The sequence below is a fragment of the Octodon degus genome, unplaced genomic scaffold (genome assembly GCF_000260255.1).
Source record: "Octodon degus isolate 3935 unplaced genomic scaffold, OctDeg1.0 scaffold00249, whole genome shotgun sequence".
Lineage (NCBI taxonomy): Eukaryota > Metazoa > Chordata > Mammalia > Rodentia > Octodontidae > Octodon > Octodon degus.
In genome coordinates, this window is record NW_004524825.1 from 1,020,751 (window position 1) to 1,048,158 (window position 27,408).

General features: G+C 52.6%; 1 protein-coding gene and 1 pseudogene across 3 annotated transcripts; one reads left to right on the forward strand and one right to left on the reverse strand.

Annotated features, from left to right (window-relative positions):
• LOC101586493 overlaps positions 1-231 on the forward strand; it is a 12,762-nt pseudogene extending 12,531 nt beyond the window's left edge.
• Positions 232-6,993: 6,762 nt separating this feature from the next.
• Prrg3 (proline rich and Gla domain 3) lies at positions 6,994-16,630 on the reverse strand. Of its 3 annotated transcripts, XM_023706293.1 has the most exons (5): positions 16,557-16,630; positions 13,777-13,817; positions 12,595-12,755; positions 12,038-12,225; positions 6,994-7,479 (listed from the first exon to the last, which is right to left on the reverse strand). In XM_023706293.1, exons 2-5 carry the CDS (start codon positions 13,781-13,783, stop codon positions 7,251-7,253), a joined length of 585 nt encoding a protein of 194 aa, XP_023562061.1. In that variant the 5' UTR covers positions 13,784-13,817; positions 16,557-16,630; the 3' UTR covers positions 6,994-7,250. The 3 variants fall into 3 exon arrangements, with proteins under 3 accessions (XP_023562061.1, XP_023562059.1, XP_023562060.1); XM_023706291.1 differs by having other exon boundaries at positions 7,390-12,225; XM_023706292.1 differs by lacking the exon at positions 16,557-16,630 and adding an exon at positions 14,098-14,232 and having other exon boundaries at positions 7,390-12,225.
• Between the last annotated feature and the right edge of the window lie 10,778 nt (positions 16,631-27,408).

The window sequence follows — 27,408 nt, forward strand, 5'->3', positions numbered from 1 at the left end:
GTATGCAGTGTATTATTTGTTGAAACTGTACTTTCGATTTGATTTGAAACTGTCTCATTGCTATATGTTTATCAATAAAACTTTGAAAAGAAAAAAAAGAATAAATAAACATAATCTTGCTTTTCACCCTGAAAAAAAAATTGTAATGATGTTTAAGACCACTTTGCGGTTAATGTGGCTGAGCTTCCAGAAGAGATTGACATCTCCACATACAGTAAGCAGAGTCGGTAACCACGTTCTTGGAAGGCCACCATGCCTTGCCTGCTTCTCTGGCCACAGACAAGTCTCTTTACTGTTGAAAGGCTGTAAATTTGTGTGACAATACATTTTTTACCTTTTTTTTCTTTTTGGTAGAACTGGGGATTGAACTCAGGCCCTTGAGCTTGCCAGGCAAGTGCTTATTCTACTGAGATATCTCCCTGACCCCTACAATACATTTTTATTATGGAAAGAAAGGAGAGTAAAATTAAGCATGAGCTGCTCCTTTCAGTAGACCAGCAGAAATCAGCAGTACAATTAGCCAAGCCAGCACATGTTTACATAAACATATCTTTTTCCCTTCCTTGGTTCTTTGGTCCTTTTTTTCATCCCATTTTTAGTCCCATTGAATAAATTCTTTCCCTTTTGCAGCATTTAGTGTACCTTTCAGATTTTATTGGCTCTTCAGGTTCTTACACTAGGTAGACAGTACAATGTTTGCATATAAAGCAACATCCCAGGAGGTCATGCCTCTTGACACACATGTGCAAAAGTGTACAGAAGGTGAAGGAGTGGGACCGTGAGTTTCCATATGTGTTGATGACACTGAGTTGCATCACCAAATAGTGTCAAGTCACCCTGCAGCATGCCCCACCAAGGGGAACAGAATGCTTGCTTCTTCTCCGCACAATCAATAGAAGATATTAGGGAGCATTCCAAAAGCCATCATTATTATGGGTGAGAAGTGATACCTAGCTCATTGTTACTTTAATTTAGATTGCATTAATAATAAATAAACCTGTGTGATTTTTCATTTGTTTATTGATCTTCTGTATTTCTCTCCTGTGAAATGTCTGCTGGAGGGCTTGGATCTTTATTAAAACAAGAACTGTTTCATTAACACAAACAGATAGGGGGTGAAAGAGAGAGTGCTCTCTTCCTTTGTGAAAGCAACTCTAATAAAATAAAAAGTAAAGTAAAATAAAATAAAGTGATCATGTTTTTACCTAAAGTGATGTTTAAGCACCCTGCCTCCACTGGGATCAAACAAATCCTGTTAAATTCATGCCAGTTTTGACTGAAATCTACAGGGCATCCTGCCCCCAGGTGTCCAACTCAACAGGGACATCTGAGCCTGGTCGCTGGGCAGGCTGGAGGTTCTGGGTCCAGACATACAGGAGTGACTCTTAGCCCTGCCACTGACATCTTGAGCAAGGTGCTGCTGCTCTGAGCCTGTTTCCCACGTTAAATGCAAGATTGAGCTCGGTGTGTTTCCCAGTGTCAGGGAGGTACCTTGGGGGCCGCAAGGGAACTACCTCTCTTCACGCACAATGGCCTGCTCTTACTGCTTTCTTCTAAGCATAGCTCCAGGCCAGAGATCATTCAAACCATGGGTGTTGAAGAAAAGTAAAAAACGCACTGGGTGTCACGACTTCCTATCTCCAAGCTATACCTAGAGTCCGGTCTCAGGCAGCTAGAGCCCTTAACCCAAGAGAGTGAGCCCACCAGGCCACCAGCCCAATCTTCCAGGGTCGGGCAGCTTCCTTTCACTTTGTAAATGGAGCTCAAGGACTTACCAATAATCTTCTTTCCTGCTCTTGGAAGTAGCTGGTCCCAAGGTCATTTCTGGAGCCCCAAGCAGGGAAAAGGACTAACGAAAACTCAAAGTAACAGGAAGGACAGACAGATTGTTGTGGGGTCATCCCACAGGAACTGTGACTATCCCAGGGAAGAAAGGCCACCTTGGGAGCTCAGGGAGGAAAATAACAGTGGTAATGCCACCTATGGCTGATGTTGAAACCACCCTGGCTTCCACAGGGACAGGGCCACCTCAATTTCTAGTTTTCTGTCTCTCATGAAATATGGCCATCTTGAGTTAGAACTGACCATGCACTAGGCCCTGGGCACACTGACCAGGCCTCTGTCTTCATGGTGCTCCTGCTATGGTTGGTAGAGAGACCCCATAAGACAGGAAGAAAGCCCACAGGACTGTGGAGGCAGCAGAGAGCAACCGCCTCTTTGGGAGTGTGCTGGGTGCTCACTGGAGCTTCCCTAACCTAAAAAAGAAAGGCCAGGGGGCTTCTGGCCCCAACATCGTCCCTACCCCTGCAGCCTCCAGCAACATCTTCCATGCAGCATGTACAGTGATAGGGAGGAGTTTGGGTAAGTAGGTTGAACAGAGTCACAGAACTGCAGCTTCCACTTCCACCGCAGCAGGTGGACTGGTCCTAGGTCTTTGGGTCCAGAGGTCATGCAGCTGTGCCTCCTGATGGCACCCGCAGACTCCCTGTGGGGGGAGCCTGCCAGGAAAAGGACCATCTTCCCTGGCCGGCTGCTCCAGGGCTAACTCAAGACTGCCCTGCTTGCAGGGCAGGGAGCAGCACCCAAAAGTTCAAAGTCAAAATCATGGAAGTTGTCCGTATGTCCAACAGATGAGCGCATTAGAAAATGTGGCATGTAGGCACAAGAGGTACTACTTCTGTGAAGTGAAGGAAAGCAGACCCACAAACTTACATTCTTCGGAGTTTTGCTTATATGAGAAACTCAAATATAATAGGGAGCAAAATAAAAGGGAGATGATAGGGTACCAAGAGGTAGATTCCGTGAAGACGGGACAGGATCTGCTGAAGTGTTAGGAAGGGAGGAAGGAGATAAGGGAGTAAGTAAAAATGATCAGGATGGTGTGTGTGTACACCAGTCCCCCAAGACAAATCTAACTATTATGTACCACAAACATACACTGATAATCTTAAAATAATAAAGTCAAATCAAAGACCCTGTAAAGAAGTAGGAAGCCCACAAGACAGCCTGCCTGCCAACGTGGCCACCAGCTGCCACACCCTTCTCCTGCTTTCTTTTCTTATTTCCCTTTCTGCTGCCCAAGAATCTTTTCTGAAGTAGCTGGCAGCAGATTGTGGCCCAGAAGGGTTCATCTCCTGTCTTGGTCACATGGTGGCCTAGCATTCAATGTCCCACAGACTGGCTAGGACAGCCTCTTTCCTGATCTCTTGTGGAACCCTCAGCTTAGTCATGGGGCAACTGTGCAGATGAACAGCATTGTTTCCATGCCCAGGGAATGGAAGGGATGTGCACTTAAGAACCAGGAGAATCAGGGGGCAAAGAACAGCAGGCAGGAGGGCTGCACATGTGATGAGTGTGTGCAAAGTCTCGGACATGGACTGGCTCTAAGGCAGGAGCAGTGGCTGCCCCTGAGCTGCTCAGCTGCCCCTGAGCGGAGAAGAAGGAAGAAGACCCAAGGAGCTGCACACTTTTTTGGCCTAGCTCATGGCCATGGTCTCATCTTTGAATGGCTACTGTTCTCCATATCCCTCCATCCCACAGACAGCAAGGCAGAGAAGGAGGGCAGGGACAACCCGGTGGGACTCACTGTGCTAGCCCCTTGGCAAATGAAGATCATCAGGTTAACTATCCAGGACCCTGGCCAGGCCAACAACAGGTCCCAGGGAGGAGCTAGCTTAGCAGAGTGTAAGCAAACATGCTTCAAGCCCTGTTCTATTCTGGCCTGCCCTTTTTTCCTGGGAGACGGAGACCAGTGGCTAGGCTGCTCCTCAACACTCCAAACAACACACACACACACACACACACACACACACACGGGAAGGGGAGGTGTATCCCAGCTCCAACCCTGACATCTGCCACTCCCAGCTACAAGCTTTGACTCACAAATTCTCATTTCTTAAATGACTCACTTGGCCTCTCCCTGCTTCTGTCACCCTCCCTAAGGGAGCTTTCTCTGCAAACCTCCACAATCAGTCCCAACAGTGTTCCCCTAACATCTACTTCACTATGCGCCACTGCTGTGGCTTCTTTCATGTCTTTCCAAAGCCAGCTGTGTGTGGTGCCCCAAGCTTGAGGCAAGACACCCTCACTTCTGGAGCATCATGCTCCACCACCTCCTGCTCTTGTGTGCCCTGTTAGCTGCAGAATCCTAGGGAGCCAGCACTGATGGCCCACCCACTGGGCTCCTGTGATTCAGCACAACCCACCTGACAGGAAATGTTACCCAGACTATTTTTACAGCACACAAATTCTGGTGAAATTGAATCAATCACACAGTTTGAGCTCTTTAGAGAAATTGTTGAACGTCACTGTTATTGGAGCTGCCAGTCTTACAATTCCCAGAAACAGTATGTTTTATCCATAAAAACATTCTCAGGGGTACAAGCATTCTGTGTATCCTTCAGGTGTCGCGTTCTTACATGACTTTCCACAAAGGGATCCTGGGAAAACCATTCTGAAGCTCACTTCTCCACGCCCAGCCCTACTGGTCCTGTGGGGACCACTGGCAGTCATCGGCCATCATTCCAGGGTAGCAAGGGCTAAGCTGATCCCCAGCCTGGATTGAGAATGCCAAGATGCCCCTGTCTTTGCCTGAGTCTCAGAGAAGTGCAACGTGCCCTTGTCTCACTGCTTCTGGTGTGAATGACGTGCTCAGGTGGGAGACGAAGCAACTCAGAGAAGGCATGACGGTTGCCTGTAGAGTGCATCCTGTGCCCAGGTCGGAGAAGGAGTGCCACAGACCCCCACTGCCATGAACAAACTCTTCTGGTCCGCGCTGTGCACCCCAACCCACTTTGTATGGCCCAGTGAAGTACCTCAGCATGTGACTATACTTGGAGAGAAAATCTTTCAAATGGTGACAGGTAAAGTGGCTGCTGTGTCCAGTGTGACTGGTGTCTTTATAAAAAGAAGATCAAGACCCCGGTAGACATGGAGGGAACACTGTGAAGACACAGGCGGAAGCCAACCACCTGCAAGCCAGGGAGAGGGACCTTAGAAGGAATCGACTCTACAGACACTGAGAGCTCAGACCCCCAGCTTCCAGAGCTGTGAGGACGTAAGCTCCTGTTTAAGACACCAGATGGGGGCCTTTTGTCACATTCCCTAACAAACTAACAAGGGGCCGGGATTGTGATTGGACAATAGAATTAGTTGACACACTTAAAGTCCCACTGTCACTGTGAGCCAGGCTCCACGCTGTGTTCCAGAAAGGGAATGATGAGAAGTTAGCCACGGCCCCACTCTCCCAGGATTAGCCACCATGGCCACGAAAGGCAAGGGTGCTGGAGGGATGCAGGGCGAGCACAGAAACCAAAGCGCCATGACATTTCTGCGCACGTGTAACCTGTGGTGGGACAACCACGGCACACCTGGTCTCTTTGAACTTGTTTTCTTGGGCTATGAAGACACTTGCAGAGAGCAGTGTCAGCTGATGCACACACAGGACCTGGACACGAAGTCTCAGTGAATGCTGGCCGTGACCCTTTATAAGGACAACTCATAGATCTTCCCCTTAACTGCCCAGCCTTCGGGATGAGGGGAAGGGGCAAAAGAGGGTGTGTTGTTCCCAAGGTACACCCTTGAAGGCCAGGCTCAGCTTCTCTCGATTCCTTCTGTTCTTCAGGGACCGGGAAGAGCCAGGAGACAAGACCATCTCCCCCAGCATTATTTCATGAAGTTTCTCCCCAACTTATCACCTTCTACAAGCAACTCAAGTGCCTTGGCCCAACAAGAAATGAAGCCCAGTTCCTGCATGATGTCCCCAGGGACACAGAAGCCAGAGGCATCATCTCTATTCACTTAATTGCAAGGGCCAGCCTGGGACCCTAAGTCACCATCTGAACACTCATGTTAGCTAAGAGTCTGAAAGTCAAGACCCAAGTTCCAAATGTGACCTCGTCTGTGTGCTGTGGTCTACTTCATGTGTCTTCCTAGCATCCCCAGAAAGTTGGCATCGCTCAACTAAGCCAGCCTCACTAGATCTCTGGCTGTCATTTCTGGCATTTTCCCCTTCACATTTAAGTCCCAATGATGTCCCACATATCAACACTGTCCTATCACTGCCTGGGCTTTCCCTATGAAAAGGTGGCTTGCCTTCGTTACAGGCTCAGTGGTACAGTGCTTCTTAGCACATGTCTGTCCCTGGGTTCAATCCCCAGAACTGTAAGCAGAAAGAGGAGGAGAAAGGAGGAGGGAGAGAAAGAAAGAAAGAAAGAAAGAAAGAAAGAAAGAAAGAAAGAAAGAAAGGAAGGAAGGAAGGAAGGAAGGAAGAAAGAAAGGAAGAAAGAAAGGAAGGAAGGAAGAAAGGAAGAAAGAAAGGAAGAAAGAAAGGAAGAGGTAGAGTAAAAGAAGAGGGGCAGGGAGGCACCAGAATCTCCAGTATGGTCACTACTGATGGCTGGCCCGACTTGGCCCAGACTCCCCACGGCTGCATCTCACTGCACACAGAGCTGGGGGTGCTCAGGCCCAGTGCACATTTCTCCCCCATGGAGGCAGGGCCAGCACTGCCTTCTGAATAGCATTTGAGGTTTGCCATCTGCAGAACTCAGGGGCACAAGCAGGACAAGGCCTGAGTGCTGTGTCCCATCCACATAGGGCATGCGCAGACTCCTCCCTTCCACCCATCCCCCAGCTCTGAAGCCAAGCAGGGCATCCTTAGGGCAGGGGACATCTGCACTAGTAACCAGGGATCAGATGACAAGGGAAGTTGCTAGCCCAGATTGGTAACAGCTCTTACTCACCTCAGCTCTTCAGGGTGGTTCAGTTCTTGTCACACGCCATGGGACAGACTTCGGTGCCCAGGACATCTCTGTCTGCTGCCCCTAAACTGGCATGGCCTATTTTCTTATCTACAGTATGACTTTTGGGAAAAAAGGTTTGACTCACAGCCACGCACACATCCGGGGAGGCACGGCGGCTCAGGACAGAATGCGAATGGACACCATTTGCTTTTTATTATTATTCATTATCTTCTGGTACAGAAAGAGACAAAAGTTAACAGCTAAACTCAACAATTGTAAACAGAGAGCAGAGAGCGAGAGATCAGAAGCAAGTTTGCTGGCTGGCCCCGGGCTCCAGGGAAATCCAGTTTACTGAAAGGCCAAACTTCCAGCTGATGTGGGTCAGCACATGAAGGCGAGCACAGCTGAAAGTGGACCAAAATGAACCCATGTCATGGTGATCATTTCCGTAAGCTCAGCGGCACGATTCAGGGTTGCCACTGTCACAAATGCACAGTCGCACACAGTGAGCTAGCAGATGTGTTCAGGCCTGGGAAAGTGGCATCTGTGGGAGGAGGCGGCGACTGGGAGCAGAAGCTGGGGTGGGTCCCAACCTGGGCATCTGTGGGAATGTTCAGCCTGCTCGGACACCAGGAAGGAGGAACAACGGTGGTGCCTGGAGCAGGAGGGGGCTGGTGGGCCGGCATCTTTGTCAGGGAAATTCCGTGGGAGACGTGGGCGAGACTCACCGCCCACAGCCCTGGAAAGGAAAAGCTCCTGGTCGGAATATTTGAGGGTGAGTGAAGACAGCAGCCAGTCTGCTGGTGCAACGTTTGCTTTACAAAATACTCAGAAAGCCATGTGCTTGTGTTTAGACTGCACTCAAGCTCACAAAGACGTCATTCGGACAGTAAATATAGGAGAGGAGGCAAAGGCTGCGCTACCCGGCGTCCCCATGACCAGGGAGAGCAAGGGACCCCGCCCTGCCCTGAGCCCTGCGGATTCTAACTGCTGAACCGCAAAGCAGCAGGCATGGCGAAAGGACCCTAACACCTTGAGCCTTTCCTTTGAAAAAAGTACTTGTTTTAAACAGGATTCCTCTTACACAGAAGACCCTCAAAATGGATCCAAGGGGCTAATCTCTCCAATATGTTTCTGCCATAAGAATCACAGCTATTGTGAAGTATTTGAAATTGTGATTTTCCCCCCTCTAAGTTTTGAATTAGTGGGTTTCGGATTAATGGGCTTTTGCTGTCATTTCAAGAAGTCTGATTACAGCATTTTTTAATTAGCTAATTATACTGATTAGTATTAGCAGATGAGAGCAGGGAGGATGTGCTTGCTGCTGGATCGAAGTCCTAAAAGGCTTCCACCTTAGCAAGGTGCACCCAGCGCAGCGGCTCAGCCTTGTCACAGAAAGACAGATCTTCTCTCCTTCATCTCACTCTTGCTCACCGAGCAGGCTAGAGGCAGTGTTGATGTTTCCTTCTGCTGGGATGCCATCCGGGTGACAAAAGGCCAATGCTGCCTGGGGAACAGGAGTCACCACTCACTGGAAGAGGGGAAGCATCTGGCTCCAACTACTCAGCCAAAAGGATACTTTCCTGTCCCAAAGTCCTCAGATTTGGGTAAAAAACCCCACTTTGTCCAGCACATGAGGCAGAGTCCCATCTTCTAAGCACCCTAAGGAGTTCACACTAATGGCAGTGAATTGGCAAGTAGAAGTGGAGGCCTGAGCCTCCCAGGGGGAACTCCTCAGCCTCAGCCAGGGCGCGAGGCAGCTGTGAGGGGCATCTGGCACCCCGCGTTTACTTTTGTGCTTTCATTGGGAAAACCCAAAGTGATGGGCAGCGGGGGAAGGGCAGGACTATGATTCTTGTCTTGAAAAAGTCTTACAAAGTTTTTGGTTGAAAACAAGTGACAGTTCTATTTCAAGGAATTTTTCAAGCCTTTTCTTCTGAATGAAAAAAATCTAAGTAACTAGCCCACCATTTTCAAAGTCAGCAATCATACATTTTTCTGTGACAGAAAAGTAGAAAAGAAATGGAGGGAGGAAGACAGGAATACAGGAAAGAGGGAAGAGACGCAAAAAGAAAGAGAGAGGTGTCTAGGAGTGCTCAGAGTTCCCTCAGCTACCGAGGGCCACAGAACTGGAGAGGCACTGTGCCACAGGGGCTTGTGGGATCCCCAGGGTGGCACTGCTTCATCTGGCAAAGCCTTCTGAGGGGGGACAGAAGCCCAGACTCTGGGGCATTCCAATGGCTAACGTTGGCTTTCCTCACTCAGGCCCTGTCAGGAGACTGCCCAGCCTCCGGAGGGAGGAAACATTCCACTCTTCAGACCGGATCCCTCCTGGTATAAATATAGCTGCATACCGGCTATTGTTTCAGGTAAGCAATGAAAAGAGGCAATGTGCACACGTGTATACACACACACACACGCACACGCACACACACACACGTCCCAAAACAACAAAAATGTGGCTACTGAAGTGTTAGCATCATCTCAAATCAGCGTTCATACAAAGACAGTCTGAAAAGCTATGTACAGGGCATTCAAAAAGCCAAGTGCGCACTGTGAGGACTCCAGGCCTTTGTGCGCACTGTACCGTGCTTTCTCCACTGTCAGCTTCAAACACCGTCTGGGCCCTTGGCACAGCCCTGCCAGGGAGCGAGCCTAAGCCTTTCGGAGCAGCCTTGGGCCCTCCCTACAGCCCACATCAGTCCCCAGGGAAGTGCTCCCCCCTCGGGCCAGTCCCAGGCTTCTCTTCTCCCAGGGCCAGCCCACCTGAGGCTACTGGGCAGATGCCAAAGGCACTGGCCTCCCTTGGCACCCTCCCTCTGGCTCTGGTTGCGGCAAGGAGGGGGACCCTTTTCTCAGGTGCTGCAGGTCACACTTGGGCACCTGCTTGAGAAAACACTGGGAGAGCTGGGGCTAGCGCCAAGCACCTGGTTTTCCAAGGTCCTCCAACATGGCCAATGTGGGCTCTGGCTCCATCATGGAATAAGCAGAGGCCTTCTAGATCAAAAATGCCTTCATGAGGAAGGGCAGGCGCATAGTGCTACAGGCTCAGGGGAGGAGAAAAGGAAGAAGGAAGGTGGAACGCTGCCTGGTTGGCATCTCTGGCATCACAGAACAAGGGAAAGGCCAGAGGGCACAGAAAGGCCCAGGCAGGAGGCTGACTCCTCCAGGCTGAGACTCTATCTGAGACAGATGAGGTCCTCCATAAAAACGGTCCCTTAGAACCTGTACATTTCTAGAAGCATCTATCCAAGGGCAAACTTCACTGCTCTGCAGGGCTCCAAGTGCTTTGCAAGCAATAGCCCAGTCAGCGTCCAGCGTCCTGTGAGGTAGGGGGAAGGATGGAAACCCTCATGGCGGGGTCCAGTTATCCAAGTGGGAAAGGTCACAAGCCTCTCAACTGGAAATACAGCCTGAGGACAGTCCTCAGGCCCCTAGGGACCTCCAGAAGTTATCTGTGGCCTCAGTCAGGGCTGCATTCAAGGAATGAACCCAATGACTGCCTCGGAGAGCCATTGAGACAGGAAGCTTGGGGTTGAAAGTGCTGTGCTGCCAATAGACCCACGCCTCACACTCTTTTGGGCCCCACGAAAGGTTGCTACATTTTTAAAAGCACCACAGACGAAAATGATTTGGCACCAAGGCCAGGCCAGGAGGATAGAGCTAGGGGAGGGGAAAGATGGTATCAACAATGACTTTCATGCAATCTACGACAATTACAGGGCAGGTCACCTCTGCCCAACTGCTGTCCTAAGCCTCACTGAAGTCAGACCAGCACCTGGCCATGGCAGAGCAAAGCCTGGATAAGCCTTCAACCCCAGGACACAGCTCCCCCAGAAAGAGATTTTCAAAGAGACATTTTAGGCCCCTCTCCCCACATGGCCACCGTTAGGGGGCAGTCACCAATCTGGAGTTCAAGTTCCATGCGGCCACACACAAAAACGCAAGCATCCTGAAAGTTCCAAGCCAGAGCGCTCAGGGCCAAGGAGGCCGAGCTCAGGGATTTATCTGGTCCCTGGATGGAGCAAGCACACACAGAAGAGTTTCACTCTCTGTCCTAGTCTGTGCCCTGACTACTCAGAGGCCTTCCCCAGGACAACTTGTTCAGGGGCTTCAGGTGGGCTGGTGTCAGTGCGCAGTGGTTCCAACACAGCAGGTACAAAGATCTGGGGAGGGGGCAAGCACACCACAAACAGAATGGCAGAGTTCATGTGGGCCCCTTGGTGACTATGAAGGAAGGAACTCTGCCAACCAGCGCACTGCCTCGCACCCTTCATGTACCCTGTCCGGCAGCCAGCCAGCTTGCTGCAGGCCTGGTCAGGAGTGAGGGGCAGGTGTCGGGGAGAAGCCTGTCTCAGAGCTATGCAACTGATTGCCCTCAGTTTCCAACACATGCACGGCCCAGCGGCTCCTGTCTGGTTCTATGATGCTCACCGTTTGTTATTACTTGGTTCCTCTGTTGCACAGTCCTTGTCCCTGTCCTCTTATGAGAACAGAGAGCACAGAACTGTGGAGGAGAAGGGGTACTGCAGAGCTGGCTTCTCTCCCTCTCCTCTGTGGCCTAATGACCCAGGGATAGAGAGGTCGCCATCCCAAGGCGCAGGTGGCCAAACCTGGGGACATTCTGACCACAATCAACACAATTGGGTGATTCCTTTGGCATAAGAGAAGCCAGTCCCAGATGGGAGAACAGGACAGGGGGATGTAGGGGGCTTCCAGAAGAGCTGGGACCTGGAGTCAGTAGCTCTTCCCGGGAGGCTTGAGTCATGCATGTTCCGAACCCCTGCCCCCCTACCTGGCTTTGACAGCTGGCTTCCTAAAAATCCACAGTTAGGGAATTATTTGGCAACAAGGAGGCTAAGGCTGTTTTGTGGTGGCAAACAAAGTCTTTCCAAAGTTCCAAAGCAAACAGGAAGCCTCTGCAAGAGGTTTCCATACAGGCCAGCCCTCGGTCTCATTATTTGTCTGCATCCGGGCTGGCGGCCACTATCTCCTCATACTTTGGGGGTGGGTCACTGTATGAGACACTGGCTTCCTCACTGCTCCCTTCCTGGGGTGCAGTCACCTCCTCATAGGAGGGCGGAGGGGTGGCACTAGACAATCTGGTGAGAGAGAGCTCCGGGAGGTAGAGGGTGCTCTCCAGCCGGACCGTGGCTCTGCTCCCCCGGCTGGGCCCCAGCATCGCCTGCGGGGTGCTCCCCGCCTCCCGGTGCCCAGAGGACTCCCCCTGGCTGTGCATAGTGCCCCGGTACACCATGACCCGGGGCAGGCTGTGCCCGGTGCGACTGGCAAGGTACCGGTTCTGAGCATAGGAGGGATGGTGACGGGTTGCTTTCTGCAGCTGGCACCTCCAGATGATGAACAAGGCGATGACAATCAGCAGCGCTACCCCCAAAAGGGGCACAACCACGTACATGGCGTCAGAGCTCTGTGAAGGGTCTCGGACGGAGTAGACTGCATTCGGGTACCCCTTCCAGAACTCCATCTGCAAAAGAGGATGGGTGGCTCATACGTGCAGAACAGGATGAGTGGGTACCACTGAATACTGTGAGCCAGGCACTCCTCCCTGCTCCAGAGGGACCCCGGAGGAGGCCTGGGCACCCCATCCTGCCTCCCCACCAGCCTCACAGAGCTCTCAGAGACTCTGTCGGAAGCATGGAGGACAAAGGACAGTGCCAGCATGTGAGGGCCTCCCTGAAGGCAGGCGCTGGACCCCTGCTCCAAGCTGGTCCCAGAGGACAGGTCCCGGGCTCGGGAGCTTTCTTGCCTTGTTTCACCATGTTTGAGAAGCCAGCCTGTTAGTGACAGGCCTGATGCTACCTCTCCGCCCAGGCCCAGCCACGGTCCTACGTGCCGTTTTCTCCTTGTTCTCAAACACCTCCTTGACCTCCTCGTAGCTGCAGATCTCCTCCATGCACTCGCGCTCGATGGTGCCCTGGCGCAGCTCCTCCAGGAACTCGTTGGCCCGCGGGAAGCGTTTCAGAACAGAATGGGCATTCTTGGCCTCCAGAAACACTGAGGAGAGAGCCCCCACACAGGCCTGGACTGTGGACGTGTCCAGATCCACCTGGGCCGAGCCAGGCACTGAGGCACAGCAGCAGAGGGAAGCCAGACAAAACAGGCAGGCACACGGCCAGGATGGACTCAAGGGACAGAGTCGAAAAGGGACAGAGGGCTGACTTGCCCTACCACGAGGCTAGAACATCTAGAACGCTGGCGGCTCAGCAGTGCTCAGGCCCTCACTAATACAGGGAAGCTGAGAACCAGCTAAGGGAGAAGACCACATTACACAGGAACAAGAGTCAGAATTCCGAGTACCATAGTTGCCAGCGAACAGATACCCAGGTTATTTTGCATTTATCTCCAAAAGGGGCAATTGGAGCCCTTCCCTTGAGAACTGATTCCTTTCTGAGGTTGACACTGTGAGACTGACAGCAGATAATGCCGTAGGACTCTGCAAGGGCAGTATCCTGCCACCTGAATTGGCCCCTGTGCCATCACATCAACTGGCATCAGTGGTTTCGCTTGGGACAGCCTAATCCAAAGTCTGGCTGAGGTGTCTTGAAAGACTGGAGGCACATAGCTTAGAGTGCTCTCAAAACAAAGGTGGTACGGTCTCCACAGAGAGTCTATACATTGAAGATTATGCCAGACTGTCCTGCAAAACTCTCAGAGGGTGGCACCACAGGTGCTATTCGGAGGGACAGACTCAGCTCTACTGGGCTGATGGTGAGGCACAGGTGGAGCCTAGGCTCTGGAGGACAGAGGAAGAGGGGATTTTGCTGGCGGCTAGCGTTGGCCATGCCCCGGCCAAGCCCTGTGGCCTGCCACATCAGCGTGCCTACACAGCCCGGTAGGTGCATGTCTCCAGGCTGCAGCACTCTCCAGTGGGAGGCTAAGGCTAAGGGGAGTTGCTGCTCAGCCAATTAAACAGTGGCCATGGACTCCCAGAGAGGAAAGCCAGGAAGGACTCAGAACAGGGACATGCGCCTTTGCCAGGTGTCAGCCCGACTCTACTCAGCCTGGGAAGACTCACCTGCCATGATGATGCGCCCTCAGCTGCAGAGTCTCACCTGCCTGGCCAGAGAGAAAAGCAGAGCTGTGGTGAAGTCACAACCAGAGATCTACACCACCCCGTCTTCACCCTGGGATGTGACCCCTAGACCTAGTCAAAAGTGACACCCCGCCCCCCCAGATGAAGCAGCACACCCATGCAGCCACTCCTAGCACCGGACACTTCCCATTATCCTCCTGAGCCCTTTTCCAGATCTCTCTGAGACCCAACAGAGCCTGCACAGCGCTTCTGCTAGTTCCCCCAAGTGCACACTCGCAATGTCTAGAAAACCTGAGGATTGACCTCTTCTTTGAGAAAGAAAAACTACAGGCAGCACTTCCTCCTCACTGCCCTCCAAGAGCTCTGCACCTTTGAATCAGAAAAGACCTGAGACAGATGGGAAAATGAAGGCTAGCGAGGTGGGGCGGGTGTGGGAAGAGGCAAGGGCAAGCAACTGAGCTGCGACAGAGGCAGGACCTGAACTGATCACAGTGGCAACTCCAGATCCCTCCAATGGCAAGATTGGTCCTTGAAAAACAAACATACTGCAGCCACAACAACCATCTCAGATGTCCAGGCCCTTTTGGGAGTGGCCTATGATGGCCTTCAGTGGACACCTGTTCTCTAGGGTCAGAGCCCCTATGTACGCAACAACCAGATCCATTAGGTACAAACAAATGCACATGACCTTCTGGGTTCATCTTCACCAGCAGGCGGTGAGATTCCTGGACTCCTCTAGGAGCAAGAAGTGCCCTTCTTTTTGCACTAAAGACCACTGTAGCAGAGAACCAGCATGTGGATTTCGATGATCAGGGGTGGGGATACAGTCACGCTAGAACTCTTGCCTAGTACGCATGAGACCCTGGGCTAGCTCTCCAACCCCCACCCACCACACACACACACTACTGTCCCAGAGTCTTTCTCCTACTAAAACCCTCTGTGGTCAGGATTCCTGCCCTGGGCACAGCGCACCACTCCCCGGCCCTGCTTTGCAACACACACTCTCAAGTGCACACACATCCTGGAGTGCTGACAAGCCACCCACATCTGAGAGCAATCACCATCACTCCCCTCCCAGGCAGAAGCTCGTGTTTTATGACTAACGGGACACAAGACACGTGAGCTGTGCAACCCGCTACACTACCCTTTTTGCTTGGGCTGCCAGGGAATTCAGTGCTACATGAACCTTCAAGCAAGGCGCCCCGCAAGCCCAGCTGTTGGCCACAGCTGCTTCTCTTCCAGGACAAGGTACATAGCTTTCTCTGTTTACAGAGAGCTTCACTGTGCATTTGTAACACTGCCTCTAATCTTTTTGGCAAACAGGTAAGATACAACAGATCACTGACAATGAAAGAGTAAACAGTGAATGTCCCATCCATCTGGTGTCCCATGTCGCCATCTGGTCTTCCATGTCATGGGGGTTTCCTCTTTTGAAACCTACAAGAACCCTATCAAAAACTCTCAACATTGGATTGTGAATCCGCCAAAGCTGGGGCTTCCATTGTGGGAGAAATGGCCCTCGAAGCTCCTAAGGGCAAAGGCGGATGTTATCTCAACAGTCTCCTTCCTGTGGGCCTCAAACAGGTGGGTGGCCAGGGTGTGGAGGTGGAACCTTGTGGCGAGGAGCTTCGCTGGAAGGAAAATGGAGTCTGTGTCTCAGTGAAAAAAGAATGAGTGAAGGCTTTACTAACGAAGAAAGAAAGAAAACGTTTCATTGCCTACCGAAAGAGAACTGCAGGGTTTTAATTTTTTTCACATGGAAAAATTACATAATAGCTTCTATAGAGCCATCTTTTGTCCCAAACACTCGGACCTGGGGGTTCCTGCACTCCCGTGTTCCACAGAGCCCCAAATGTGTGTGATCCTGGCACCTGCAGCTCCAGAGAAGCCACGATCTCCCCCGAGCAGCTCACATAGCGTCGCCCACTCCCTTAGTGATTCTATAGCCACCATCACTGCTGCCAGGGCCTGCCAAGAGGCCTCTTCCCCCTCCCCAAAATTTAGCGCCTGCTTCCTTCCCTATAAATACTCCATCAATAGGCAGTTACTATGGCAACAGTGAGGAAGCCAGGGCTCCACGACAGAGAACGCTGCTGCAGTCACGCATGTACATGTCCCTCCTGCCCCTGGTGGGTGCTGGAAAGCTGGCTGGAGACTAAAGGAATTTTTAACCCCCTTCCCACAGGAACACAGCTGAATCCCCACAGCCTGGAAAGGGGGGAAGAGAATGGGCCACCAGGGAGACCTCTCTTAACCCCACCCAGGGTGGAAGACTCTCAATCCCACCACAGTGGGACTCAGCTCCTGGAGTCCCTCACACGGGGCCTGATGGCCACCAGAGCACCTGGTGTCCTGAGACATGGCCTCCAAACCACTTCTCCAAATCCCAACCCTTTTTACTTCCAATCTATCTCTCCGAACTGATCGCCAAGAAAGCGTTCTGTGATCTCCAAATCTCATGATTCATCGACCCACCCAGTGACACGGCAACTCCCAAATCATGCTCAAACTCAAACTCTGGGGCCCCCTTGTCACCTTCCATTCACACGAGCCCTGAAAGTGTCAGTCCTTCACCCAACACCAGCGTCCTGGCCAGCAACTCCTGCATCTGGCCCAGCCACACTCCTCTCCCGGCTCTGCTCGGGACCCCACTGCCGGGCCTCCAGATTCCCCCTCCCCAGAGGTGCCCCACGCCCAGCTCCGTGGCCTGGGACACCAAACCGTGTCCTCAGGGCCGGGCCGCCCAACCCAAATGGCCTCACCGTTCTCCGGGCCCAGGAGGCGGCCGCCCTGTTTGCTCACGCAGCCCGCCACCTCGCCACCTCGCTGCTGCGCCTCTTCCAGCAGGGCCCCTGTCCCCGCCCACCTGCTCCCCGTCGGCCAAGCCCCCGGCCCGGCCCGGCCCAGCCCTCCCCACCCTCCGTCCCTCCTCTCCCAGCTGCCCTCCCGCCGCCCCAGGCGCCGGGTCGCCCTCCCGGCCAGGGCCAAAGTGCGCCGGGTGCCCCCACCCTGAGCTAGCAGCCAGGACCCCAGGCCTTGCCCATTACCTCGGCACCCCCCTGCCTGACCCGCTCTCCTCTGGGGGCTCCGCCGATGCCCGCCCCCCCTCACACCCCGCCGCGCCAGGTCTGGCCTCGCGCCCCGCGCCTCGCGCGCCACCCTAGAACGCCACGACCGCCTTGCCCCGCTCGCCAGGCCGCAATAGTCGCGCTGCACCGCGCACCAGGCCGCCGGGCCAGCAGAGGAAGGAGAGATGGGGGCTATGAGGCGGCCCAGGGGTTAGGGAAGGAGGGCCGGCAAGCTGGGCCGGAGGGGCGGCGGCGCGCACCGAGCACCGCGCGCCCGCGCCCCACTCCGCCAGCACCGCCCCTGCCCCCGCCCGTGGCGCCGGGGGGCGGGGCCTGACCAGCGGGCCTGGGGCGAGCTGGAGACCCTCAGCCATGTCGCCGGGCCGGCCGGGACCCGGGACGCGGGCTTTTGCCGGACCTGGCGCAGCGGCGAGTTTGGGCTGCAGCGCCCAAGGCCCGAGCGCCAGGCGGCCCTGCGCAGCCCAACTCCCGCCGGCCCCCCACCGGGCTCACCTGCCTGGCCCGCGGCCGGGTCCCTGGTGCCGCCTCTGAGACGCGGGCGCGTGGGGGCAGCTGGTCCTCCTTGCGTTGCCTTGCCGGGGCTCCGCCAGGCCCGCCAAAGAAGGGCAGAGTCGAGGCCACGTTCTGCCAATGACTGAATGACCTTGGCTTCCTCACGTACCTCCCCGGCCTTGCCCTGGGATCACAGCTTCTCCCCTGCCAAATCTGAGAAATGGGGAGAAGGCTGCGCCCTCGAGAGGCTGTGGCCAGACAGAGGAGTAAACCCTCTGGGAAAAAGCCTAGGTTGCAAGAAGGAGAACACGAGATGGGGGCCCTCTGAGCCTGGCCCGCGCCTGGGAACAATGTGGTGGGAGGGGAGGTGACACTCTGGGAGGAGAGTAAGACACCCACAAAAACCACTAGGAACGGGGCAAACCGGTTCCAAGGCAGCGCGCATTCGGATTCCAGCCAAGCCTCGGGAAAGGGGCCAGCGCCCCCGCTAAAGGGGTTCTCTGCCCTCCCACGCTGTGGTGCATTTAATAGGAATGACCCTGAGGACCTCTTACAGTTAGCCCCACCCCCATGCCAGGCGGAGAAACCCCACCTGCCCTGCTAGGACAGGGGTCATTCCCAGGGCCTCCATTGCTGCAGCTCCAGGACTGCCTGGGCTGGGCTCCCCTGCTCTGCCCTGCCCTTAGGTCTCCCCGCTGCCTCTTCCCTCTGGGGATCGCTCCCTTCACTGCTCTGCTTCTCGGAGTTCTTCCCTGGCCAGCTTCCTTTTCCTAGTCCCCGTGGCAAACCTTGCCTCAGGACTCTGCAGCCCTCCTGCCATTGCCATTGAAGACCACAAGGCCGTGATTCAGGGCCTGAGTCACAGTTCCACGAAGAAAAAAATCACCTGGGGATGCTAAGGGACTTTTTTGGTGCCAAGAAGATAATGTTCAGAAAGCCTGGTTGGCCAAGACACAGACTACTCATGCACTGACCTGAGCCTCCTGAGCGGGCACAATGTTCACACCTGCTCTCAGGGACCATGAAGCGTGAAAACACAACTCGGAGAACGGGGGCCCCCTTCCGATGTGCACATGGGCATATGGTTTGGCTCCTCCTCTGTGCGCCAGCGCGTCTGGCTGTGGGACACCAGCCTACTTCTAGCTCCCTCTCTTGTCCAGAATGCCTTTCCTCCCACCCCTGGCTGGGCCACTCACATTCATCCTTCCCACACAGTGCAGATGAGGTCAGGAGAGGGCTTCTGCACCCCCCTAAGTAGACCATTCTGGTCCCTGGGCCAGCAGCAGGAAAATACAAACTGGGCTCTGTTTGTGGCAAGAGAGACTGAGGGCTCAGAGCAGCTCCGTGGGTGTGGGCTGCCTGGCACACCTCTCGGCCCTGTGATGTTCAGCACAGGACTTAGCCTGTCTGGCCCTCAATTTCCTTATCTGCTGGAAGAAAGGAACGATGCTAACGTGCCGGCCTCCCAAGGCTGTTAATAGGACGGAGCAGACGGTCACCTCAATAGCGAGTGCCTGTTGCTTCCCTGAGAGCTTAATCCCCACCAGCTCTGGCCAGCATCCAGCTGTACACTGCTCTGCCTCGGGCCGGAGACCTTGTGCTTCCTGCCGTCCCTAGCATCTCACCCAGCCTCACACAGCCCAGGCTCACCATCGCCATGGCTGTGTCCCCAACGCCAAGTGGCTCTGGCTTCTGTTTCCTCCTATCACAACCCTGGCACACTTGGAGCATGGCTGAGATGAGTACTCTTTCCCTAATGCATCTACTATTCCCTGGCACAGAACGTCCTGAACCTAAACACACAGCGGACCCTTACTCCATCTGTACATGCCATGAGCCCATTAATCAGACTCTGGGTGACACTGTAACCCCTCCCGAAGTTCATGTGTTGAAACCCTGACCCTAGTACCTTAGAACAGCACTATTTCCAGAGAGAATGCCTCTGAAGAGGTACCTAAGGTAAAATGAAGTTGCTAGGCACAACCCTCATCCCAGTGAGATGGGGGTCCTTATAAGAAAAGAGGACCCAGACCCACAGCCAGAGGCTTCTTAGGAGGACACAGCCAGAAGACAGCAGTGCGCAGTACACTTCTCTTATTTCAGCCATGTAGTTCATGGGGCTTTGCTACGGCAGCCCAAGCAAACTAATACATTGTGTTTACTCAGTGCTATTATGTGCCAAGTGCTCTTCAGGACCCAGGATTAGAGAGACCACTAAACCAAGCGCAAACACCTGCCCTTCCAAATGCTAGGCAAGAAGCCAAGCAATCAGAGAGATAGTACACGGCTGAGGACCAACTAGATGCTTTCTGGAGCTAGGCCCCAAGTGGGGAAGCTGGGAGACTGGGGCACTGCTACAGTCATGCAGGTGAGAGGTGATAGTGGCTTGCAGTACCCAGGGAGCAGGGGGAGACACTGGCTGGATTGTAATGGAAGACACTTTGGCGCGGGGTGAGGACGGAAAGGTCCAAGTCAAGGATATCTCTCTGGCTTTTACTCAGAGGGACAGAAGGGGCAGAGATGAGGAAGGTGGCAGGGAAGCAGGTGACAGAGACGGGAGTCTGGCATCAGATGCACAGTGAGAGTGGGTGTGACCAGAGAGTAAGGGCCATCGCATCAGCATTAAGAGTCCTGAGACGGGGCAGCCACACAGCAGTAAAGAAGAGAAGCAGCCATAGCAGCAAGCCATGGGCAGTCAGGGGACAGGAGGGGCCCCAGCACGTGAGGCAGCAAGGTGACTGGTAGCAGGTGGAAGGGGCAGTGAGCAGCTACCAACTTCCACAGAGGACAGAGCTGACCTGCATGGTGCTCAGCATTGAGGTCGTGAGCAAGGTCAAGAGCAGTCTCCAAGGGGACAGGAGGAAGGGAGTTCAGAGTGCTCTCGGCAAGAGTGGGGAAGCGGGAGTTTGAAATGGTGAGTGCGGACATACTAGCAGCCTTTCTGCAGGGTTTTGCTATAGAGGGAGACAGAAATGGGGGGAGGAGTGAATGACAAGTCCTTCAAAATCTAGGGGAGTGATGACAGTGTGGCAATGGGTGAGGACGCTAACACGTCTGTGAAGAGGGGCTGGGTGCGCGGTAGCAGAGTCACGGACACGGCAGGTGGGAGAGGCGGTCTAGAGAGGCTGTTTGTCCAGGGAAGGAGTAGACAGGTCAGGAAGGAGCGGTGCTCAACTGTACGCTCTTGGCAATCTCGCCTTCAGCCGACCCAACGCTGAGCCGCACTACCAGCCATGCTCTTGCCCTTCTGCCTGCGCCCCGCAGAGCCACATCTCCTCTGCTGCCTTTTGCCCCCCCTTCAGCACGCCTACTCTGCCCTCACCGCCTTCCCTCCATAGCCTCAAATCCAGGGTCATTCACCATCAGAGTGGAGCGGGACTGGGACAGCGGGAGTCCTGGCGTGAAGCATCCTTGTTAGCACCAGGAAGGAGGGCCTGTCTTCTGCGGAGCTCGAGGGTGCCTGCCAGGCTGTGTGAAGAGTGCGCTTAAGAGCAAAGGTCATTGCTTTCTCTCAGACCCAGTGTTTGGGTAAGTACAGGAAGTGACAGAAGAATAGAGGAGCTGCGTATTACTTCAAGGGAAAAGCAAATGCCACAGCCCAGGTCTCACCTTTGACCAGAGCTTTAGGGTCAATACCCCAGCTCCTGGGCCCCAACATGCCAGACTCAGCCGCCCATCCCAAAATGGCAGTCGAGAAGCCAAGCCATGGTACTGTCAGGAAGTGAGCTTTCATTAGTGTGGCCGTCCGAGGAAACCCAGATAATGAGGCTCAAGTTTCCCAGGCACCCTGGAAATGCTGGGGGTTTGTAGGAGAAGAAAAGAGGCAGGGATTACTGGTTTGCACAGCTGGTGGGGCACACGGCTGGGTAGGTAATCCTGGTCTAGCTGTGCAAGGTTGACTGCGATCTCAGGACTGCTTATTCGAGGTGGCTCTGGGAAGCCTGTAGGGTTTGTGGGGACAGTGTGGCTCCCATGAGATGACTGCTCCTGCTTGGGAGTGGTGAGTTCATCACAGGGCTGTCTGTAAGTTTTGCGCTCCCTGGGAATCCTGGGAGGGCCTCAGCCACTCACATCTGCATGTCCTCAGTCTTAAAGGGAGCCGAGATTGGCTGGGGAAATGGAGGGCTAGTGAGAGTCGTGTTGCTAGTGTTTCAACAGACTCCTTAAGAGGCGACTGCGCTTCAAGCACAGCCGAATGAGAGTCTGAGCCCAAGTGTTTCAGTAAGAGAGACTCAGCAATGGAAGGCAGAGAGGTCCTGCTCTGAGCTGCTTTCAGCTACCCATCAGGCATCTGTGGTCCAAGCACCGAGTCTGCGTTATGCAGTCTCTCATCTCTTCCTTAGCCTCCCCCGCTGGGCTTCTTCTTTTCTTATTATTTTGAAGTGGAAGAATAGAACCATGTATTTGTAGTGTACAGCCTGTTGTTTTGCACCGTTGTCCGTCAAGAAATGGCTAATCAAAGCTAATTAGCATACATACGTATCATTTATTTGGGGTGAGAACAGAATGCGTAGAATCCACTCTCTTGGCAGGGTGTGAGTGGATGCCGAGCACGCCGTTCAGAGGCATTAGCCGGAGGCACCCACCTGGACACGCAGCAAGCTCCCGAGCTATTCCGGATTGCTGCCACTCTGTGGCCTCACCACTCCAGCCCCAGCAACAGCCGTCGGATTCCACAAATGAGGGGGTCGTGTGCTTGCTATTTGTCTCCCTGTGCCTGGCTCGTCCTTCACATAGTGGCATTCTGTGGTTGGCAGGTGGCAGGAGTTCCTTCTTTTTCTGTGGCCACATACTACTGTATTACATGTGCACAGGGTACACCCTGCAAATAAGCTGTGGTGAGGATGGGGACACCAGGGGGCCTTGTGGTGGGAATATAGGCCTATGCACTGTTTATGGAAAACAATGTGCAGGCTCCTCAGAAGCTCACGTGGAGCCGCTCTGTGGCCCAGCAGCCCTGCACTGGGTGCAGCGCCAGAGGCCATGGAGTCAGGATGCCCGCAGGACACCTGCATGTAGACAACCGAGAAGGAGTCGTCTCTGCCTTGGTAATGAGTACTTGCTATGTATCCAGTTCCTGGAGTGCCCGGCTCAGGCCAGCTCTGTGTGGCAGCCTGCAGCTTTGCTGTTGCCGGCCTGCCAGCTCTGCTTCCTGTGGGCAGGCCCCAGCCCGGCACACTCGCCACTGCAGACTCTTGCTTCCCACCAAGGGGGGGGCGCCCAGGGCCCTCACACTGAGATACTGCTCTGGCCATTTTCCAATTTTTATTTTGACACAGGATCTTGCTAAGTTGCTCAAGCTGAGCTCAAACCTCTGAACCTCCTACCTCAGGCTCCCAGGCCTCTACTCCTAGCTCAATTCACAACCAAGCCTCCCCATCAGGCTTTCAAGTGGCCCCCAAATTTCACAGTGCCCAGAGGTCTCCTGCCTGTTCCATGCTCCTGCCCCTGGGCCTCACTTCTAAATGGAGCCCTTGCCTACCGTGGCCCCAGGAGCTCCCTCCTGGACCTTGAGTCCATCTGCTCCCATGATGCAATGTGCTCACTGGGAATGTCTGTGATTCTGTCTCCTCCTTCCCTTTGGCCGCCACTCCTCTTCCCTACCACGGAAGTCACACTGTCCATCCAAACCTCGTGCTACCGCTGGCTCCCTCCCTGTGCATCACACTTCTGCCCCCAAAGCATCCCCGCTTCTCACAGCTGTCCTAACTTAGGCCACAGTCAGCTTCTCTTTGCTTGCAATATGCCTTGGGTCAGTGACTTTACGTCTCTAGGCTTCAGTTTTCTCACATGACCTTTGTCATCACTGAAAGAGGGAATGCAAGTGAAGCAGCCAATGGAAGCTCCAAAAATGCACAAACGGAATACTGCTCAGCCATAAAGAAAGATACATGCAAATCATTTTCAGGAAAGTGGACTCAGGATACTAAGCAAAATAAACTAGACACAGGAGGTTCAATATCACATGATTTCTCTTACATGAGAAGCCCAAAATATAAATCATTTAAAGAGAAAAATACAAAATTAGATGGTAGGCAATGGAGAGATAGACTTTGTGGAGATGGGAAGGGGGTCTGGAGATTGGGGAGGATGGGAAGGAGGGGAAAGGAGGAGGGCATGAGAGAATCAACTGTGACTTTATACTATGCTCCAATTCCCCACCATGAACCTGATCATCATGTACAAACATCTACTTATTTAAGAAAAAAAAACCCATAATGGCCTTGAGCACATGGTCTGTCACACTGCAAGACTTTACAACTGTTTTTAGTTCTTTTTTATGTATTTAGTACAGTGTCTACAGGGTTTCACTACACAGACAGGACTCATAGTCATCCTCCTGTTTTCAGCCTCCCAAGCCCTGGGATTACAGGCACGAGCCACCACATCCAATCTCAATTGCTATCGCAACACACCCCAGGTCCCTGTGTCTGCCTAAGCAGGTGCTTTAATCTGCTGAGCTATCGGGCTAGCCCTATTTTTATTTCTAGAGCCAGAGCAAGCCTGGCAATCTGCAGCTATAGCAAGGGAAGCTCGACCTTCACCCACTCCGTGGCCCTGGGATGCCCCCAGCAAGCTGAGTTTCTCTTGACAAACATGGGCAAGGGAGGGAGGGCCAGGAAGCAAGGCTGCCTGAAGTTCCACAGTTGCTTGCAGACATATGGTGGGGATGTTGTGTCTTGGAACAGCTGGAGAAGTGCCCTTCCTGAGTGGTGTCTCTGTTGGGACATGGTATTTCTTCTTTCCCTGATGGCCACTGTCCTGTTGGGGTAGCCTTTGGAGCAGCATCCCGCCAAGATTGCGCCATCATGAGAGTTTGCGTGTCTTTCTTTACATTTGGTAGATAAGCCACCAGTCCAAGGGGAGCTGGAGCTCTGCACGCTGACACAGTGCTTGTACCCTGCATGCCACGGGGCTTGGATGCAGGGTCACCTGAGCAAACTGCGGAGCCAATGGCAAGGTCAAGTGACTGGTCCATGTTAGCCCATCTGGAGCTTTGCCTCCGCCAGCCACCCACATGTCTCCTTCACCCCAGCCCATGTGGGCACCTGGGCCCAGGGGCCGTGCTTACAAAGAGCAGCTCCTCATCGCAGCAGCCCCAGGAGATCCTGCCTTTCCTCCTGCCACCTCTTGGCTACTGTGGCCACCAAGTTCCCCCGAGGTGGTGGAAGTACAGCTGTGAGGCAAGTAGACGGCAGACCGTGTCCTCCTGGATGTTCGAGCAAGGGAAGACACACAGCACATTTCTAAACGAGTGCAATGTATGTCAAAAGAAATGGTCAGCGGAGTAAAAGGAGGACCCAAGAATTGGGAAAGTATTAGCCCACTGTCCCTCACACTAAGAACTTCTATCCAGGCCCTCAAAATTCAAAGACCCAATTCAAAAATGGGCATTTGATATGAATATACACTTTTCAGATGAAGAAATACAAATGGAAATGAATATATGTAAAGAAAAACTTTCAATAGCATTGGTCATTCTAGAAATGAAAAATAAAACAATACTGAGATTCCATCTCACCCCAGAAAGAATGGCTGTCATCAAAAGAATCAACCAATAACAAATTCTGGAGAGGCTGTGGGGAAAAAGAAGCCCTTCTCCACTGCTGGTGGGAATGAAGACACATACAAGAACTGTGGAAATCAGCATGGAGATGCTTCAAAGAGCTAGGATTAGAGGTCCCATTTCATCTAGCTATTCCCCTTCTGAGTATTTTTCCAGAAGAACTGAAAACACCATACCACAGGATATATGTGCACCCATGTTTATAGCAGTGCAATTTATCATAGCTGAATCTTGGAAGCAACCCAAATGCCCATCAAGAGAGGAATGGAAAAAAACAGATGTGGTATTTTTACACAATGGAGTATTATTCAACCATAAAAAAGATAAACTAGAGGTTTTTATATGTAAACGGATGCAACTAGAGCCCATACTCATAAGTGACATAGATCAGATCCTCAGGTGAAAACATATTGTCTCCCTAGCGTGAGAAGCTGAAAGAGTAAATAAAATCTGAAAGATACGATACTGTGAAAGGGAATGAATCTGTTCAGTGGTAAGGAACTGCTGAGATGAGGAAAAGAACAAAAGAAAGAAGATATATATATATAGATATATATATATATATATATCTTGGATAATTATATTGCTAATTCCTTGATTTCTGCTCGTCTATTGAAAGGAGCAGCTAAAGCTTAATCGTTTGTCTCTCCTTTTTAATTTTATGTAACTTTTTTGACCAATTTTGCATGCTTGTATCTGGTAATCCAAACAGCTAATGTGAAGTCAACAATATGCAACATGACAACCATTGTTCAATTTCTATTATTTTGTTTAGCGAAATTCTGTGTCATTTCTGATGTGTTTTTTTTTACTATTTTTAATTGTTTTTACAAAGTAAAAAAGGAAAACAATAGTAAGTGCAGTGGCGATGGGGCCCCATCCAACTGAAGGAGACAGCAAGGGCGTGACCTCCCGATTAAGCTCTGCTTCCTATTATTCGTGATACAATGCTTTCTTAGCACATAGAATTCCTGTTTTGTACTTGCTAGAAGAGGTCCTTTAGACTTAATCAGACCTTGATTTTTATTACAGATCTGCCTGGTGCTAACATCACAAAAGAAATATAAGCAAAACAAATCAGAGAGAGTACATCTGATCGCAGTGAGTCCTGACCTCCTCAACCATTTTTGGAAGCAGACTTGCGAATGGCCTGTGTGTAGGAGAGTCTCCTGGCAACTGCTGACCCCTGCACACCCAGCATCCTCAGAGGGCGCTCCGGCTGGCCTGAGCAGCGGAGGTGTGCACACGGAGCGTGAGCATGAGGAGTAAATGTTGAAGACTGCATTTCTCAGAATCACTGACCTAGGGAAACATGTGTGATGCTCATGAGACCTTCAGGGAAGAGCCAAGTGCAAAGGGGATGGAAAGAGCTTGAAAGGACAGCATTGCCATTGTACAATTACTGGTCAGAAGAGAACCCCATGAGGGAAACCTTTGAGCTGCATTAGAGCACGTAACAGACAGCTGCACGGATAACTGGAAGAATATTCGAGAAAAGGAGCAAAGGTCTTGGAGTGTGGGTAGTACAGTATGTGTGAGACACAAACGGTTCCGGGGAAGGGCTCTGTCACAGCACCCTGGCAACCTTGGACAACTGCACACAGGTCAGGAAGGCAAGGATTAGTCACATGATTCTCCCGGACTGTTGGGACAATGGGCATTCTTAGGGTTAGCTGCCCAAGCTGGGCTGGAAAGTGGGATCCTTTTGCCTAATGCTCCTGGAGACCTGGGATTCCAGGTACACATCATCATGCCTGGCTCTCTCTTTCATAAGACGACTAAAAGCAATTTCTCACTCACAGTCTCGGCTCCCGTGAGGTATGCAACTTTCCATCCTGATTCCTGCTATGTTCTGTAAATGCTCAGATCTCACTGAAATGCGTATGTGGGAACCAAATCCCCAAACACATGGTAAAGATGCAGAGCCTTAGGGCAAGAGTAGACCATGAGGGTAGAGCCTTCAGGAAGGGGCTCAGTGGCCTTGGAAAGCTGCTTGACAGAGCTTGTGTGTTTCCACCATGTGTGAGTTCATATGGAGGAGGAAGTATCTGTGAGAAATGAGCTCGTTCAAGACACTGAATCTGTGGATGCCAGAGAGAGAGAGAGAGAGAGAGAGAGAGAGAGAGAGAGAGAGAAGGGAGAAGAGCAAAGAGAGAAGGGAAGAGAGAGGAGAGAGAAGAGAGAGAGATGGAGAGAGACAGAGACACAGAGAGAAGAAGAGAAACACACAGAGACAGAGAGATGCAGAGAGAGACAAAGACAGAGACACAGAGAGACAGAAAGGCACATAGAGAGGGAGAGAGATGCAGAGAGAGAGGGAGACAGACAGAGACACACACAGAGACAGAAAGACACACACACACAGAGAGACAGAGACAGAGGGAGTGACACACAGAGAGAGACAGAGACAGAGACAGTGACACAGAGGGAGACACACACACAGAGAGACAGAGACAGAGAGACACA

Coding starts and splice junctions, on each gene's coding strand:
- Prrg3 (XM_023706291.1), bottom strand. Junction 12,226..12,594: donor TTGAGAACAAGGAGAAAACG/GCACGTAGGACC, acceptor CCTCTTTTGCAG/ATGGAGTTCTGGAAGGGGTA.